Source organism: Pollicipes pollicipes, unplaced genomic scaffold (assembly GCF_011947565.3).
Source record: "Pollicipes pollicipes isolate AB1234 unplaced genomic scaffold, Ppol_2.1 Scaffold_7261;HRSCAF=8764_pilon_pilon_pilon, whole genome shotgun sequence".
Lineage (NCBI taxonomy): Eukaryota > Metazoa > Arthropoda > Thecostraca > Pollicipedomorpha > Pollicipedidae > Pollicipes > Pollicipes pollicipes.
In genome coordinates, this window is record NW_023597054.1 from 43,291,797 (window position 1) to 43,310,045 (window position 18,249).

Below are 18,249 nucleotides of genomic sequence, written 5' to 3' on the forward strand. Positions count from 1 at the left end.
CTGACTCACACAGAGACCCAACAATGGCATCACGGATGGCAATATTGTTGACTCAGGTCTAAGGCACCTTGGCGTCTTACCACGCCTGTGCCAAGGCAGTGAGTAACCAGTCCTTGGACAGTCGTGTCGTGGACCACGTAATCACCGCCGCGTCCCTGCTGCGTCGTCCGTGACCGACGGCCGTGGCGTCGGCAGCAGCTGTGCCTGCCGCGAGCAGGCGGCGCCGGCCGTCCCCGCCGCTGACCGTGCCGCGCCCCCCGCCAGGAGCTGGCGCGTGACCTGCTGCGGCTGCGGCGCATCACGTTCGTGACACAGGAGTACCTGTGCGGCACGGAGCCGGCGGCGCTGCGCCTGCTGAAGGCGGCCGACGGCTCGTGCCGCTACATCAGCCAGGTGGCGTCGCACACGGCGCCCGAGCCGGCTGCCCAGCCGGAGGCCACGGTGAGCGGGCGCCGGGGCCGAGGCCGCGACCGGACGCCGGTGTACGGTCGTGCTGCACTGCTCGGGTCGACACGCGCCCGTATGCGTCAGCGGCATGTTGACTGTGCAGCGGAGCGAGGGAGACTGCGGCTTTGGTTTGACATGCAGGACATCGTTGTCTGTAAGCGAAATGGCACGAGCTTGTGGAATCGTGGCGTCGCCTCCGTGCCGTTGCCTCGCCTGCTGATGTCGCTGGCCCGGGCCCGGCTGACCGGCTGTCCCCACGCCACCAGTCGGAGCCGGACGTGCTGGTGGAGTGGTCGGAGCCGGTGGCACCGGCCGCCCGACCGCCTGACGAGCCGGCGCCCGCTGACGCCGAGCGGCCCGACCTGCACCGCCTGCGGCAGCAGAAGCTGGCGCTCGAGCGGCGCGCTCTCCGCCAGGAGGAGCACAGCAGGCGCGTCCAGGTACGCGCGCGCGGCGCTCTCGCCGCACCTCCAGCAGAGTTGTCGTTGGAACCGAAGTCACGCAGGTCATCATATTTTAGTTCGAAATGCGTATGGTCGACACGCTAGTGATACGTGGATGTCAGCTCACATCCACTGTTTTCTGTTGCATTTCTGCACTGTCCCATCTCTCTTCTTTGCGACGCCTGTGTAGCTTCCATACGTCTGGATGCATGGGAACCACTTTTGCCGCTGCGTTCTCGGTACTCTTGAGTCAGTGTGTGCAGTGGCCGGCCAAAGGGCGACGGCGGCCGCTCGCACCGACCTAAAGTCCAGTTCAGGTCACTCGGAACAATCCACGAGGTGGGTTTTACTGTTCCACTTCAAAACATAAGCTAGACAAATGTTCCTTGGCGGGTTGTCACCCAGAATAGCCGAGTTATGAATGCACACACTGACTCGTTCAACTGGACCCTAACGGCCGGTGACCGGCGCCGGCAGGCGATCGTGTCCTCGGCCTCTGCCAGCGTGGTGATGGAGGTTCGGCCGCGTTTCCTGGTGGCCGACACAAACTGCTTCGTCGACTACCTGGACGAGCTGCGCAGGCTGGTCAGCACGCACAGCGCCTACACTCTGACCGTGCCCGTGACTGGTGAGAGGCCTGGATGGGCACCGGAGGGCCGTGCAGCGGGGCGCGGGGGGTCTGGTTGTAGGGAGGGCGGGTCGTGATGATCAGAGTTGAGTTGGGAGGAATGTGTCGTGGTGACCAGGGTCTGCTCCGGGAGGGACTTGTGGTAACCAGGGTCTGGTCGGGGTGGTGGTGGTTACTAGGGCGTGGTCAGGGTGGAGGTGGGGACCAGGGTCTTATTGGGGTGGTGGTGAGGACCAAGGTCTGGTCGGGGTGGTGGTGAGGACCAAGGTCTGGTCTGGATGGTGGTGAGGACCGGGGTCTTGTTGGGGTGGTGGTGGGGAGCAGGGTCTGCTCCGGGAAGGACCTGTGGTTACCAGGGTCTGGTCGGGGTGGTGGTAGTTGCCAGTGTCTGGTCGGGGTGGTAGTGGGGAGCAGGATCTGGTCGTGGTGGAGGTGGGGACCAAGGTCTTGTTGGGGTGGTAGCGGGGACCAGGATCTGGTCGGGTTGGATGGCGGGGACCAGGATCTGGTCGGGGTGGTGCTTGGGAGCTGGGTCTGGTCGGGTATTGTTAGGACCAGGGTCTGGTCGGAAGCCACTGTGTCCATGTTGATCGGACCGTCCACGCTGCTTCGGATCACAAACGGGTGTGTCGCGCCTTGCAACGCACAGTAGTAACCCGTCGAGGGAGCTGAATGTCGTGGCATTTGTCCTGCTCCGCTCTTGACTGGAGTGGCCCGTCGTCTGGTACTACGGGGTCACTGCTCCTATTCATGCTTCGCGAGACTCCCAAGTCTCGGAGAAGTGTCCAGTCGGCGCTTGCTATCCATGCACACCGGCGTCGTATCCTTTTCGCGCCCGACCTCATGCTGACCTGCACTAATGCTTCGACCAATTATTGGGAAGTGGTCCGAGAATGGCCACATGCTGACTGGTGAACGAACAGGTGTAAGCCATCTCTGCAATGGCGCATGGCCCCGCCCTTCATCGCTGGACGCGCCATTCATGGCGGTCCGTCACGGCTGGCTCTGACGCCCCACCCCCCCTCCTCCCCCCTCGGAGTCGCATTATTGACCAAGCTGACCACTCGCCGGCTTGGCTGGGTCACGTTCGTGGCAGCACGCCCGGGCCAGGACACGACCCTGCTGGTCGTGAACACGGTAGCTGCGCTTGTGTTTGCGCACGTAGACTGCGGCGCGCTAGATCACGTCATGTTCGACTCCTCCGTGTATCTCTCGGCATCGGGTGTGCGGATGTACACGCCGGCGAGAGAGGGCCGCCGCAGTCGGCACATTGGAGTGTGATGGCGCCATCGCCTGAACGGTCCGTCCCAGCAAACGTGACGCCCGGCGGCGTCTGGGTCTGGCGTCGCGAGTCCCACCTCGCCGCCAGTGTCGCCCGAGTTCGCCATCATCAGCACGGATAAGTAGGCAGGGAGCAGCTTGTCAATATTTTACATCAAATTGCTTCTATGAGGCACTGACTTCTAGTTGCGAAGTTGCCTCTCCGTACTGCCTGTCTTGCTCTTCCATTGCCGAGACTCGCTGTAATTCACCTACTGCAACAGAATTGATAACTAATAAACGTTCTTTATCCTTTAGTAGATTGTCCACCCCATGGCCCAGGTCTGTTTACGGTAATCACAGCCCTGCTCTGATGGTTTCTCTGCGATGATGACGCCATGGTGGAGACGCGCGTTTTTGCGCCGGCCCGGTAACCCTAGTGCTGGGACGGCGCCGGCCCGGATGGGGTGCGGCCGCTGACTGTGCGCGCGGCTCGTGTTTTTGCCGTGACCCCGCCGAGCCGCCGCTGCCAGCGCTGGGCCCGCGCCCAGGGGGACGGGTGACGTCACCCGGCGGGGTGGCGGGCTCGTCCCTGTGTGCGTGTGTGGGTGTGGGTGTGTGTGGGTGTGGGGTGTGGGTGGGTGTGTGGATGTGGGTGGGTGTGGGTGGGTGTGGCGCCGACCGTGACTAGGTGGGGGACGGCAAGTCCAGGCCGAGACCAGGCGGGTGACTTCATGACGTGCCCAGCTAGAGTGGCGCAGTGGCTCCATTGGGTGGCAATTTGCCCTGCCCACGGATCCGTACACCGACAAATAAGAAAGCCATAGTGCCGAGCGTTTTGACGTCTAGCGTCTCCGAGATGGTCAGCCCGCTCACAGTGCCCTTGAACATCGATCGGTGGCTGTCCCTGGTATTCGACGCGTGCCGACATGTTTGACTTCCCGTCAGACAGCGGCTGTCCATTCCTCAAGACCTTCGCTCTCGAACACTTACCGCACAGCGTACCAAACTACGTGACTTGGTTTTATTTCCAGCCACTACTATCCCCGTCATTTCGGCCCGCGGTGCGGCCGTCTTTGGAGCCGACTCTAATTTCCTCCCGGGCCTAATGACCGGGGGCCGATGCCCGGGCCGTGAGCTTCTGGCCGTCGCGGTGCGCCGCGCAGCCCCAGTGACGCTCGGTTGACTAACCGACGGCGCAGCCCGTGTGGCGAATGGCTCTCAAAGCGGCGGAGTGGACGAGTCCGTAAGTCATCCTGTCCCACCCCGCCGCGGCTCGCTGCAAGTTCGCAAAGCAGCGGGGTGGACGAGTACATAAGCCACTCTGTCCCGCCCCGCCGCTGCTCGCTGCAAGTTCTGAACAGTGCACGGGACGTCTCACAAAAAGCAGCGGGTTAGGCCCGCTGGGATAGGTGTGATTGTACTGGGCGTTGTCTCGGGGCGCGGCAGACGGGATCCTCGTGTGGAGCGCGAGGCATGCGAACGCTAGGCGCATTACGACCAGTCACGACGCCGGAGACAGAGGTCGGGCCACAGAACGTCTTCTTGTTCCCTTTTGTATTTTTGCGCGTCGGCTCCCGCTTCCATGACATTCCGGGAAAAAGCGTCGTGGGTTGGCGACGTTCATGGTGCTGCATGACGCGCGAGCCCCCGCCGGCCGGCTTAGCCGAGCACGCGAGCTCGGCGCGGCGGCGGACTCTACCCCCGATCAGAGCATGCCGCCGCCTGTCGCGGCGCCTGGTCGCCGTCCGAGGTCCAGCCGCCCGGCCGGCCTGCTCTGCTCAGAGCTCAGGTCTGCGCGCTCGTCATCACGCACCGAGTCCGCCGCCGTCGGCCGGTCAGCGGCGCTGAGAGCCGCTCACGGCGAGCGCGCCCTTTGGCCGTGAGCTCGTGGAGAGCGTCGGCGGCGCCCGGTGCCCGCGCCGTCGGCACGGGCGTCGGACCCGGGTCGACCTCGGATCGCGTGCCAGTGCACGGGTAATGCACCTCGCGCCCGGGCGTTTGGCACGTCATCGCCTGACGCGGCGGCAAAAAGAGAAAGGCCGCGGGGCAGTGGGAGAAATGCTGATGATCCTCGGAAAGCGGCTGACTTGGTGCGGCTCTGAGCGGGCCCGTGGTGTTTGGCTGGTGCGATCCCCCAAAACATGGCATGTCATAATCAGATGTTGGCAAAGAGGCTCTAAATTGCTCGGGATTCTTCATATTGATCCTGCTCCTGACAGGGGCGCGGCGAATACCGCCCCCTCCCCGCCCCGCCTCTTCCCCTGCCCTGGAGATTTCGGGAATTACTGGACAGGCTATAAAAAAGAAACGGCCTTGGATGTCCCTGGACGAGATGCACATTACCGACGAGATTTACATTCCGGTGAGGTCTATATTTCAATGTCATTGTCAGAGCGACGATGGCGCTGGTATGGCCCGAAGCCCTCACCACGCTGTGAACGGACGCGTTGTCAACACCAGATTGCCATCGCGCCGTATTTCAGATCTTTTTCGCCAAATGGTCCCCTTCAAACCCCTCAGAACGGCACAATGCATTTCGGCACTGACAGCAGTCTGACCTGGGGGGGGGGGGGGGGGGGGGGGGGAGAGGATGAACTCACTTTGCACAATGCCGTGAATGTAAAAGACCAACCAGCTTGCTCTTGGTCACCCTCCTGAACTGTCCGTCCGGGGGAAGCATTGGGTGCCAGGGCTTCAACATGAAGAGACCGCTTACGATGCGTTGGAAGTTTTCGGCCCACCAGTGCATTCGTCGCTCGCAATCTGCCTTTCAGGCCGGATTTGGATTCCTGTCACCCATTCCTATTCCCCAAGGTACGATTCAGGCTTGAGGGTTGCCGTATCACACCGTGAAGGAGGTTCAGTGTCAATCATGGAATTTACTCGGCGCGCTGAAAGGACGAGACGTGGAGGGAAGATTCCAAGCGTGAGGCACCCTTTCGCTCCCAGCGTTTCGCTCCCAGCGTTTCGCTGGGAGCGGTGTTCCGTTGCACAAGGCGACTATAGCGAGGGGTATTGAGGTGTCCGACGCACCTCGCCCATCCCTGTAGCTATCGTCACAGGTCAGTTGGAAGGGCGGCGGGTATTAGACTGCTTTGTGGCCGACATGTGTCAGTTCGCGTCTGAGAGACGGCAGCCGCGCTGGCGGGGCTCGGCACTGACGGTCAGGTGGCGTCTGGCCAGAAGAATCAGGCTGGCACAGGGCAGCCCTATTGCGGTGTGACGCGGATCGCCGAAACCTCCCGGCGAGATTCGCCTGTCGAACTGCAACTGCGAGAATACAACACAATGACCGTCCCCGCCCGTGCCGGGTCGGGTCAGGTCGGTCCTGGCCGCCGCCGCCGGCCCCGCGTGGGACGCTCCGGACACGCCGGTAGCCGGCGGCGTCGGGCCCGTGAAACCGCCGCGCATTGCACGGCGGCCGTCGGCGTCCGGCGCCGCGAGCGCCGCGCCGTCGGCAGCCGGCGGTGTCGGGCCCGTCGTCGCTGGGCCCGTGAGATCGCCGCGCATCGCACGGCAGCCGTCCGCGTCCGGCGCCGTGAGCGCCGCGCTGCCGGCGGGACGTTCCCGGCACAGGCGGGAGCCAAGGCCGGCTTGTGGTCGGCGGCGACGTCCCCAGCCGGCCGGCCGCTTCGCACGGCGCCGTCGGTCTCCGCAGATCCACGGGCTCTGTGGTTGTGACGGGGTGGACGTTTTGGTACAGCGGCGGTGTGTCCCGATGCTGGGCTCAATCCTCGGTCTGCCGGTGGAGACGGGCGAGCGGGGGATGTCTGCCGCTGCGCTGCGGCCGGGTTTTGCTGCCGGCGGGCGCGCTCCGGTGGATGGCGAAGGAAAGGGGAGCACAGGAAGCCGGCAAGATGAAGTTTGCGGCACGGTAAACGCCGCCGTCTTCGGTGCTGGCGGCGGGGCCGGCGCGACGCTGTGCTTTACCGTTGTGAAATTGTCGCCGCGTCAAGGCCGGCTGTCACGGTCAAACAGCGCTGCCAAACGGCGCCCCTCACACACCATAGCTTAGCTTGCCGGGCCGCCCGCCTGTCCTGACGGGCTGTCACCTCGGGTCTGAAACAGTCACGAGTGCGACAGCATTGCTGCCTTTTCGCCTTGGCCTTCGTCACATCGTCAGAATTATGCAGGGACGTGATGAGCGCCGCCGGTTGGCTGGCTCGGCGCAGCGGGCCGTGCGTCCGGTGACCTCTTCACCGGTACCTGACGGCGGCGTGATGGCCCAGCCGGCCGGCCGGCGGCGTGACGGCCCAGCTGGCCGGCCGGCGGCGTGATGGTCCAGCTGGTTCGCCGGCGGCGCTCGCGTTGGAGGTCCGGGTTCGGCTTCCGGCTCACGTGCCGGCCGCGCGCCGGGCGCGGACGCGACCTCCGCGATCGCGATGCTCCGTGAAGGGCGGGCCGGTGGCGTGCGCCTTACATCTTAGCACGTGTGTCGGCCCGGCTGTGGTGATTCCTATCCTTCCAAGTGTGGCGCCGCCGAGGCTGGTCTGCCGCCGGCGGGCAGCTCATCGGACGGCTGTCCCCGACGCGTGCTTCTCTCTCGCCGCTGAGGTGGCTCCGGGAGTACGGCGGCGCTGGTGTCAATAATCCCCTGGACTTTAGCCGTAGCGTCGGTCTCCACCCGGTTAACTCGGTTGGCTGTACCCCCTCACATCAGCTGCCGCCCTGCTCCCTTGATGGTCTGAGCCTGTCTCTTACACCCGCCTCCGCCTTGTTCACTTTGACTGCGCCCATTGCATCGACCTCTGACCCGTTTCCTCTGTGGTCTAGACGGTTCCCTTGCACCAGCCTCCGCCCTTCTGCGGTAACCTGACCTGCACTCTTGACTGTATCGTTGGCGCCGCCGGTGTCGTGTACCGCTGACACCGCGGCGCTGGCTGGTTTCAGTGGTGGCTGAGCTGGACGGGCTGACCCGGTCGGGCGGCGGCCGGCCGCGGCCCGGCCAGTCAGCTGATCACCTGCAGCTGGTGCGCAGCACGGCCCGCGACGCGCTGGCGTTCGTGCGGCAGCGGGGCCAGCCGCAGGTGCGCTGTGTCACCAGCCGCGGCCACCTCCTCAGCTCGGCCATGTTCACCGCCGAGCAGGACTGCGACGAGGTACGGCCGCCCGCTGTCTCCACCCGTCGTACCGCTCGGCGGAACGGTGGGCGGAGTGACCGTGTTACGGAGCAGCTCCCTCATTTCCCAACGTGCCCACCGTGCCGTGCCATTGTGTCATGTCCGTGGCAACGCATCCCTTCGTCCTCATGCATACAGCAATGTTTGTATCGTCACTATCAGTCCATTTAGTCCGATCGACCTCCTGCTAGCGCTGGACGGGGGCCGAGCCGTGAGCCAGGCGCAGACAGGTTGACCGGCGGCGGTGCCAGGCTGCGGCGTCGCCCCCACCGCCGACGGCCGCGCGCGCGTCGGCGGAAGGGTTGGGGCGGCCTGCCTCCGCCGCCGCCCCCGGCGAGGGGGGCACGGATAGCGCGGAGGGACGGTCGGGTGGGGCATCGGACACGGCACGTGGGTCTCATGGGTGTTGTGGCGGCGGGGGGGGGGGGGGGGGGGAGCAGCCGTGGTGCGTGGCGGCGGTCTGTGGAGTCACCTTGTTAGGAATGTGCACACCTGCCGTAAGCAAGGTCGTCTGGCAAGCACGGATTGGACAGACATCATCGCGGAAAACGTTTTCCTCATCCCCCGCTGTCCGAAAGACATTCGTGAAGGAACGGGGTATAGATTGAGCCCCTTCCGCGATGTTTCTTGGCAGACGTGCATAGGCTGGAGTCCATTATAAAGGGATAATTTGTTGTGCTGTATTGTGTTTCCATCCCAGGAACAAACTTCATGAAGCGAGTGAGGCTGCGAACAGAGGAGTTCTCTAGAAAATAGGAGCGTTGTATTCTTTGGGGGGCTTTGCCCCCTCATCAGTCCGCACTTCATCTTAGTCCTCTTATTCCTCCGTAGTCATTCACTTCACCCCTCCTTAGCCCCATTCCACTCTTCAGACGCTTGCCACCCAAAAACCTGCTCAACCACTAACAGCGAAGCCTGTGCGTTTGTCGCCGATCATTTAGCAAATGCGTGCCAAAAATTACTTGACAAACGCAGACGCATTATCCAAGGTCACATGGAACGTAACGATGTAGATGGCGCGGTGGGTGTGTCTGTCCGCGTGAACTGGGAGGAAGGGACGTGGGGGAGGAAGGGACGTGGGGGGGGGGGGGGCGAAGGACCCAGACCCGGCTGCAATGCCATGTTACGATGTTCAGTTGCCTTCAGTTGTGTTCAGAACGCTCATGGGTGTGGTGTTAAGGAGCCTATCCTACCTTTTTGGACTTTTCACTCATCAGACGCGCCGAATTCGGTCGGTAATACTAGTTTTCTCGAAATTCTTCGGAAAAGCTCAAAATTTATGCTTGAAAAACTCGCTATAACGAGAGAAATATCATTGGATTCCCTGCTCCCCACCACGAAATGTCTACTTTCCTGTCGTTTGACTTCATCAGACGTGGGTCTTATGCACTGTCTTCAATGCACCGATGGGCCAAAATGTTTGTGCAAGGGAGGGTACGAGAGTTTGAAATCCTCTCTATCGGGAAAAGTATGTACACAGATGCGGCCATTAGTATGCGAATTCAAAGAAGCGTCGCTCTGTGGCTTTGATTTCCCCCATGGCGTCGAGCACAGGAGCTCTTCGGGGGTGTCTGGCTTTGGGAAGCAGTGTTTACTTGGATACATGGTTTACTGCAAGGTTGCGTTTATAAAACAGTTATATGCCAGCGGAATATCACGTGGTTTGGTGACGCACACGATCCAACCTCCATCAATGCACGCCCCGCTAAATCCTTATACGGTCCACCGTGCCATGCACAGATGTTCACTTCTATTGACGTCATTTCACCCAACCTGTACGAAAACGTAAAATATGCCTACCTTCACGATCATGGTGGTTTAAGAAGCGCCCGTGTGGTCGGTTGAACGCTCTTCGCTCGGATGCAGGGGCCAATTTGACCCGCTGAGATCTCCAAATTTAGAGAGCTAGACACAAAAATCACAGGGTGGGCCCCTATGTGAACTCACTTGTGCCAAAATTTGAAGTTTCTTGGTCACGACCGTCGGGCAAAATAAGATCAAACAATGTCAAACTCCAGATTGGTGTTTGTCAAAGTCAAAGTCAAAGTTAGTCAGAGTCAAAGTTTTCCCGGACCTCCACACGCAACCGCCTTGAACTTAGATACCTGTTCTAAGCAAAAGGCCTCTTGTGTCCATTTCAGGTCAGTGACCTTGTTTGACATGTAAAGATCATGGTAATCAACGTGCTACGATATTGTTTTGATTTTTTGCTTTGGAACGAATGTCAAGGATTACGCTAGGTATTATGCTAAAAAAACAAAATGCTGGCTTGGGTCATGTTAGGTGGGTGACTTACTCCGTCTTTTGAGAGGTCCGTGGAAGGTGTCTGTGGTGGTCCTTGTTATTAATAGCTTCGAAATGAGCTCCAGGAACTACTTCATACAACAAGCTTTCTAGTAAAAGAGCAGATTGGTTTTGACCTCAGTCTGACGCGCGTATCTGACCCCACGTCAACGGAATTTGTTATAATCCTAAAATTGATTGTTTGTTGCCTACAAATTATTTCAGAGATGTATGGCTCTGTCCAAAACTGCCTGGGTTGCCGATAGTGTAGTGGTTGACGCGTCCACGTTGACCAATTCGCGTCTGGGAAACCAGAGGAACGGGGTTGGATTCCCCGCGGTGCCCACCCTCCCTGCCAGGGTGAGAGGCAGGCGGCGCCATGTAACCTAAGTAACTGAGTGCGTCGTAAATCGCGAAGGACAGAGAGACTTACACTTCGTTGTCGCATCAGATTGAACGAGTCACTAGAAATTGCCTTTGGTGACAGCCATGACCTGACTTTGACCTGCCATAGGTCAGTGACCTCACAAGGCGCATCTAATTTTGTATACCAAAAGATCTGCTATTCAATAGCCTACAGCTGTGCGAATTTAGCGTGGTTTCGCCGTGTCGTTCGGAAATTATTATGTTAATACCTTCGGGGGTCAAACTGACCCTCACCGGGTCGCGTATTAACATACCACATGATGATAAATGAACATGTTTGGCTCCACTTTGCCGCGAAATGACCCCATCATCAGCAGGCCTCCCTTTACCTGACATTAAACGGTACCACCAATTTTGGGCTTTACCTAACATGGGACGGAAAAGACAGAAGTGGGGCAAGGATACAATTTAGGTTCGGGAAACTGACAATTTCGCATTTCCAGATGCAAGGACCATACATCCTGCAGAGAATATCAAGGGGTCCAAATGTGAGGGCCATGCGTCCTGCAAAGAATATCAAAGTTATCAAAGGGTCCAGATGCGAGGACCATACTTCCTGCAGATAATATCAAAGGGTCCGGATTAGAGGACCATACCTCCTGTAGAGAATACCGAAGGGTCCAGATGCGAGGACCATACGTCCTGCGGAGAATATCAGGGGTCTAGATGCGAGGACCATACGTCCTGCAGAGAATACCAAAGGGCCCAGATGCGAGGACCATACGTCCTGCAGAGAATACCAAAGGGCCCAGATGCGAGGACCATACGTCCTGCAGAGAATATCAAAGGGCGGGGTGTGGAGGCCCATCAGCTGACTTGAGGAACATGTTTTTCCTGCCTCCCCATCCCACTAGTGGTTACCCCTTTGGCAGCCATGAAAATATTTGGAATATGAAGAATCAGGCGGTGCAGCATGGCGAAGTGGGGTGGGATGTGATGAGCAAATCGTCTATCATCTGCGACAAAAAAATCCAGAAAATCATTCACCAGAAAAACCGGATTTTGTAACACTTTGAACGCATCGCAGAATGTTGAGTAATTGAAAAATTAGATAAAATGTTCCGTAAAGTTTGTTGACTTCTCGCCGTCCTCGCCTAAATTGTAACCCACATGGGTGTTCTTCAACATGTAGGGCTATATATATATATATATATATATATATATATATATATATATATATATATATATATATATATATACATATATATATATATATATATATATATATATATATATATGTATGTATGTATGTATGTATGTATATAAAGAAATATATCGTACCACGTGACATTGATCAGGGCAGTGGTCAGTGGTGCTGGGCTGGCGTGAAACGGCCAGCGGCGATCCGGATTGTTTCGTCGTGACGTCACACGCAGACCTTAAACATCCGTGCTATCGGGCTCGTCCGTTCACTGCTGAAACCTCCGCAGCCTCGAGTTCTTCAGTGGTCGTACGATGTGAATGTCATAAGACATGCGCTGCTTGCGAGCCCTCAATGTCGTTAAGGAAAAACGTGCGTCATGTAGATAACCGTTGCATTTTTACCCTATTATTACACTTCGGTACTTAAAGCCTTGCCGTATCGCGAGAAGGTGGTCCTTCCGCATTTCGTTTATGTTCAAATGGTTGTTAAACTTGAAGCAAAAAGGGTAATGAGGGCATTCAGGCGCAGCGCAGACTGTTAGGGAAGGAGGATATGCGTGGTGTGTTACTGTCATCTTTTTTGTCACAATTTTCATCGCTTACGGACCATTTGATGGTACACATGGTCAGCATCCGACGTTGTAGGTCGTGTGCAAGGCATCACTCTCGTGAGGCCTACAGGGTGCCTCAGAACATATCTTGAAATAGCATGGACCTACCTACATAGTTTCCTTGCCTTATCTCTCAGAACGAACGGAAAACTTTGACTAAAAAGCAGCATTTAATCCGGAACAAATCGCGGTCTGCTGTCAATGGTGCGCCTTGTCCCCGGCCGTGATGTAATGGAATAAAATGATGCTGAACACGCAGCACCACGTGCTTCCCACGTACAGCCCACGCTAATTCTTGAGCTCTGCAAAGGTGGTACATTAAGAAAAACCTACTGGCACAAAAAGGACAAATGAATCAGGAGCGTGTGCTAATAGTTGACTAAAAACTGTTATCGGCAATGCCGGTTGCTGCAATTGTTTCGTTGCATTTTGGAGTCACACCAAAGCGGATGTCCGTAATGGGACCTCCCTTGCTCACAATAATTGCCTTTCACAAGTCAGTAAATCGATCGCCGCGTGCCATAATTGAGGTCGCCAAAAAAGTCAACCCTTGAACCCTGTCTACTTCATAATCATGAGGCTCACAATGCTGTCTCGGCTGCGGAGTCTCCCACCTGCGCGGTCTTCACATGGTCGGAGCGGTCGTCTGCGGCGGAGAAGGGACATGCCGTGGGCAGCTCATGGCGTTGTGGGACGTGATGCTCCAGACGCAGACGCACGGGAGTGACCGAAAGTTGGGTGGCTGTTCGTGGTAACGGGGACCGGGTACTTAGAAGCAGCGGTACACGATGCTGAAAGGGTAACAGATGCATCCGCGGAGGGCTGTTGGGTTTAGTGCGGTGAAGCGGCTGCTGTGCATGCTATAGCGGCGAGCCTGATGAAAGTCGGGTAGCGAACACCGCAGAATAAGTCACGCGCCCCGTCCGTCAGCGTGCATCCCTCTTCGATCTCGACCTCGCTGTCCGGCGCCGCCCGCCGGCGTGTCGTGGGAGTCGCCGGTGGAGCGTGCGGCCGACCTCCGGGCCGGACAGGGCGCGGCCGCCGGAGGCTCGCCGCCGGCCGAGGATGCGCCGCCTCCCGGGGGCTCCACCTGCTGCGGTGTTCCGATGCGCCTCCACCTGCGGCGCGCGCAAACAGAGGCGGCGCGCCGCCCGACGGCTAAGTGGCCCTAATGGGGGCCGTGCGCGGCCTTGTGCTTGAACTCGCAGCCTTGGCGTGGGACTGTTGTGTGAGACTGCGTACGGAAACGATCATCGGTCGTTTGCGGCCGCTTTACCGGCGATCGTTTGGGCTGGTTGGTATTGATCGCGGTGCGTTTGGCCGACTGTGCCGGGCTGTTTTGCTGTCTGATGATACGCTTCTGCTGTCTTGTGCCGCTCGGAAGTGCAGCCGCCGCTTTTGTTTGGGTGGTTCTCAGGTAAAGGTGGGCTCGTTGCGCGGGTGGGTGTATGTGCTCGTTTAGGAATACGCGTGCTTGTGGCCGCCCGGCCGCAGCGGGCGCCGGCGCGTTGAGTGACGCGCCTGCAGGGCGTGCGGCCTGCGCGCGCTGTCGGCGGCCGCTCGAGCCGAGACAGTAAGCTACCGGGCGGCTGGCGGCCGCCGCCACGCTCGCCGTCCTCGGCGCCGATTGTCCTTCGGCCGTCCGCCAGCCGCGGCGAGCTGCGGGATGAGCTGAACATTCGGCGAGATCTTCGCGACGCGACGCAGTGTGGGACAGTCGCCAAGCTGGTACGCCGCTTCGCTTGGGGGAGTGGGGGGGGGGGGGGGGGGGAGATGGCGCCGCGCGATTCAGTTGTGGGACATGGGTGTGCAAAATGTGCATGGAGATCCACCATACACTATTCTTACCTGTTGGCTTGCGCAATACGTTTGCGGTTGCAGGGGAGAAGACAGACCTTCACATGGGCTCCATTGTGCAATGTATTGGCCGGCGTCAGCGACAAGCCACTCCTCGCGCCGTTTGTTTAGTTTGGGCAGCGTGCCGGCTTTGGTGCCTGGAGAGTTACGTTTGAATATACCAAGGACTGTTGAGTCGCATGACCTGCAAGCGTGACCCACCTGTTGCAATGCATTGAAGCGTGCTTGTCATACAATGCTCTCACGGATGTTAGGACCTTACCAGCAAAAAGGGTGTAGCACATGGCATGGGAGACCTGAGAACTCCGTGGCAAGCAATCCCCTACCAAGTTAATTCTGCCCGTTTGTCCCTGCTCGCTTTGCCTCATTGCGTTTCAATGCACTCTGTCGTTGACATTTGATTGGTGCCATCGGGACGTTCTGTGTTTTTGTCCATGTGTCAGCAACCGGCTTACCGTTCGATTAAGAGTTGCAGGCGGTCGGCGCCGTGCCACAAACCAATGGCTGACAGATCAGTCTCCCGTGCGTTGGCAGGTACGCTGTACACCTAGTATTTCCCCGATAGGCCTTTATTTTCAGAGACGGTGGGGAAAAACGAATTAAGTCTACGGAATAGGAAGTCATAGGGGAGTTTTCCAAAAAGATGGGCGGGTGATGCCGGATGTATGGATATCGTAGCAGGGTTCGTCGGAGAGGCGGTGGCCCAGCCATGAGTGCCGATGTCTGATGAACTAAGACCGCACACCGAGCCCGCGGGTCGGCTGCGGACACAAGCGATTGCGAGGATATCACGACAGATCGCACGTCGGCTAGTCGAGTCGGAGCCGATCTGAAGCGCAGATCACCAGCTCTCCGCTAATGCCTGCAGTTGGTATTCTGTCGCTTTCCGACGGCGTGGTAATGGCGCCGGACCAGTCGGTCCAGCGCACCAGTTGGGTGCGATCGACCTCGCGGGCGGCTCGGTGCCGCGGGCAGGGTCGTCGTGTCGGCCCAATCACTCGGCTGTCAGTCGACAATCGATCGTCGCTGTCGGTATGCGGGACCGGCTCACTCCGGCGGCGAACCGGACGGGGCCGCCAGTGCCGGCCCGCCCTCTCCGCACCGTCACCCCAAACATCGGCATAACTCCCGGGGAAGACGTGCCGAGCTCTCCGACGGCACTCGGAGAGCTGTCGTCGCCGTGTTACGGCGCTGTGCCGGTCGGCTGACGGCGACTGGCGGCGTGGCCCAGCCGCCGGGCCGCGGCGCTGCACACTGCACGGCGCGCGCGCGCGCACGCCCCCCCGGCGCGCGAGCGCTCGCGCCGGCTCGCGCTCGGCGTGCTGCGCGCGCAGAGCCGCAGTATGGGTGTCTACTGGCGGCCACGGCGACGCGCATGACACGAGGCGGAGGTGCGGCGGCGGCGGCGGCGGCGCGTGCGCAGTGGCGCCGGCGCCAGCTCCCCGCCCGGCCCGCCGAGCATCGGTGACACGGCGCTCTCGTCCCGTTCCAGGCCACCAACGACGACCGCATCCTCAGCTGCTGTCTGAACCTGGAGCGCGGCGCGTCGGAGCAGCAGCCGGACGGTGAGGGACGCGCCGCCCGCGACGTCGGTGCGGTGTGCGCGCGGCCGCCGACTGGCCCTGGCCTTGCGGTACCGGCACCGGCGGGCCGCGTCCTTATGAATGACCGGTGGCCGCGAGGACCGTAATTAGGGACTCCTGACGGCCGATGTGCATACTTGTTTGAATTCGTCACAGAAAGAAAGCGCACAATTTGCCGGTAGTTGGTTACGGTTCTAAGCGTCCTTCGCAGTGATGCGGAGAGTCGGAAGGTGGAGGGGAAGGACGGGGGCGCTTCTGCTGACCGCTGACGACCTGTGGAGCGCGGCGGGGGGGGGGGATTTGTGTCTCACACCGGAGCGGCTGTCTGCTGTGGAGCGAGGCTGGGGAACTCGTGCTCCACACCGAAGCGGCTGTCGGTTGTAGAGCGCGTCCGGGGGGATCCGTGCCACACACCGGAGCGGCTGTCGGGTGCGGAGCGAGGTCGCGCGGGGGCGTCTCTGCGCTCGCTCGGCCGGTGCTGCGGGGCGCGCCCGGCCGCGTCCATATCCTCCATAAAACAGTGACGCCGGACGCCGCCGTCTCGCCGGCGACCTTGCGGCGCCGCTCGGTGGCCGTACCACGTGGCCGTCACGCTACCCTGACTCCCCGTGTGTCCCGTGACGCTCCGGGCAGATGTGTACTGTGGCGACGCGCCCGCTCCGTGAACGTGGCGCAGTGATGAGCGGCTCGTGCGCCAGACTGCTCGGGCGGTACGGGTGGGGCTCCACATCGGGACACCTGGAGACGAGCGTCACGCACACCTGACCCGCACAGGTCGCCGTGTGACCTTGGTGCATGTTGTCTTCCGCCTTCGCCATTGTGTGGCGGCGGCGGTGACAATACTAGTTGCACGCATCGATAAGTAACCCGAAAATGTGCCCGCCACCCTGCCACACGTACGTCAGGTCAACGTGTCACGAGTGCGCGTCAGCACCGAGAGGGGTGCATCACGTGCGCCCGTGACCCGGCAGGCGTGCGTCACGTGACCCGTGAGGTGGTGCTGCTCACGGACGACCGCAACCTGCGGCTGAAGGCGCTCTCGTTCGACGTGCCGACGCGCACCGTGCCCGACTTCCTGGCGTGGGCGTCGTGAGCGGGGCCGGCCGCCGAGCCGGGCCGGCCGGTCGTCCAGCCTGCCGAGAGTTTCCGAGCGGCCACGCCCGCCCGCCGAGTCGGCCTCTGTGAGTGGGGTGAGGGCGCAGGCCAGAGCCGGCTGACGGCCAGCTGGCCATGACTTGTTAGAGCGTGGTCCGGGTAGCGGGCCCCGGCTGATGGATGGACGCGACCAGCTAACCGCTGCTGTGCTCCTGACCGCTGACCACTCCTGTGCTCTTGACCGCTGACCGGTCCTGTGCTCCTGACCGCTGACGGGTTCTGTGCTGCTGACCGCTGACCGCTCCTGTGCTCCTGACCGCTGACCGCTGACCGGTCCTGTGCTCCTGACCGCTGACCGGCCCTGTGCTTCTGACCGTTGACCACTCCTGTGCTCCTGACCGCTGACCGCTCCTGTGCTCCTGACCGCTGACCGCTTCCGTGCTGTTGACCGCTGACCGTTCCTGTGCTGCTGACTGCTGATCGCTCCTGTGCTGCTGACCGCTGACCGCTCCTGCGCTCCTGACCGCTGACCGTTGCCGCGCTCCTGACCGCTGACCGGCCCCGTGCTCCTGACCGCTGACCGCTCCTGCGCTCCTGACCGCTGACCGCCCTTGTGCTCCTGGCCGCTGGCCGGTCTTGTGCTCCTGACCGCTGACCGCTCCTGTGCTGCTGACTGCTGATCGCTCCTGTGCTGCTGACCGCTGACCGCTTCTGTGCTCCTGAACACTGACCGCTCCTGTGCTCCTGACCGCTGACCGGTCCTGTGCTCCTGACCGCTGACCGCTCCTGCGCTCCTGACCGCTGACCGGTCCGCTCCTGTGTGCCAGCATCGGTCTGCTGATATGGCAGCCGCTGATGGATGGGCCGATCGGGCCCCTGGTGAATGGGGACAGCCCCAGAGGCAGAACCGGTCAATGATGTAACGTGGCGTGCAGCGTGCAGACATACTGGTCATGTGCTGTGCTGGCCTTACACCGAGTCGTGGTCGCTCCCTGTGTCTACCATCCCAATATGTCAGTGGCCACTGCCGAGGTACTGAAGTGTTCGGAGCGCCGGATATATCGCCGTACTGTTAAAATAGCTAGTATGGTTCATTTACGAAGCGTGTTCTGGCTGTTTGAAATGTGTGGCATGGGGGTGCAGGGTCTGGGCCGGGCCAGGCGTGTCGTCGCTCTGACCTGCACATCTGTACCCGGTGTTATGGCGTCTGCCGTCGGTGAGCATGGCAGCCGCTGTTGCCGGCCCGGTCCGGTGAGCTGCCCTTCAGAGCTGAGCAGCGTCCGGCTGACCTTCCCTCGTCTGCCGACCGACAGGCCGCGCCAGCTCGAGCGTCTGCCGTTCCGGAGCGGA

At 60.4% G+C, this 18,249-nt stretch overlaps 1 protein-coding gene across 1 annotated transcript in view; it reads left to right on the forward strand.

The window, feature by feature from the left end:
- Smg6 (Smg6 nonsense mediated mRNA decay factor) overlaps positions 1-16,897 on the forward strand; it is a 30,574-nt gene extending 13,677 nt beyond the window's left edge. Inside the window, exons 15-22 of the mRNA XM_037235295.1 lie at positions 265-441; positions 714-788; positions 828-887; positions 1,368-1,518; positions 2,888-2,921; positions 7,760-7,880; positions 15,714-15,762; positions 16,776-16,897. Of these exons, the coding sequence (XP_037091190.1) occupies positions 265-441; positions 714-788; positions 828-887; positions 1,368-1,518; positions 2,888-2,921; positions 7,760-7,880; positions 15,714-15,762; positions 16,776-16,897 (789 nt within the window). The remainder of the gene's footprint in view (positions 1-264; positions 442-713; positions 789-827; positions 888-1,367; positions 1,519-2,887; positions 2,922-7,759; positions 7,881-15,713; positions 15,763-16,775) is intronic.
- Positions 16,898-18,249: the final 1,352 nt, after the last annotated feature.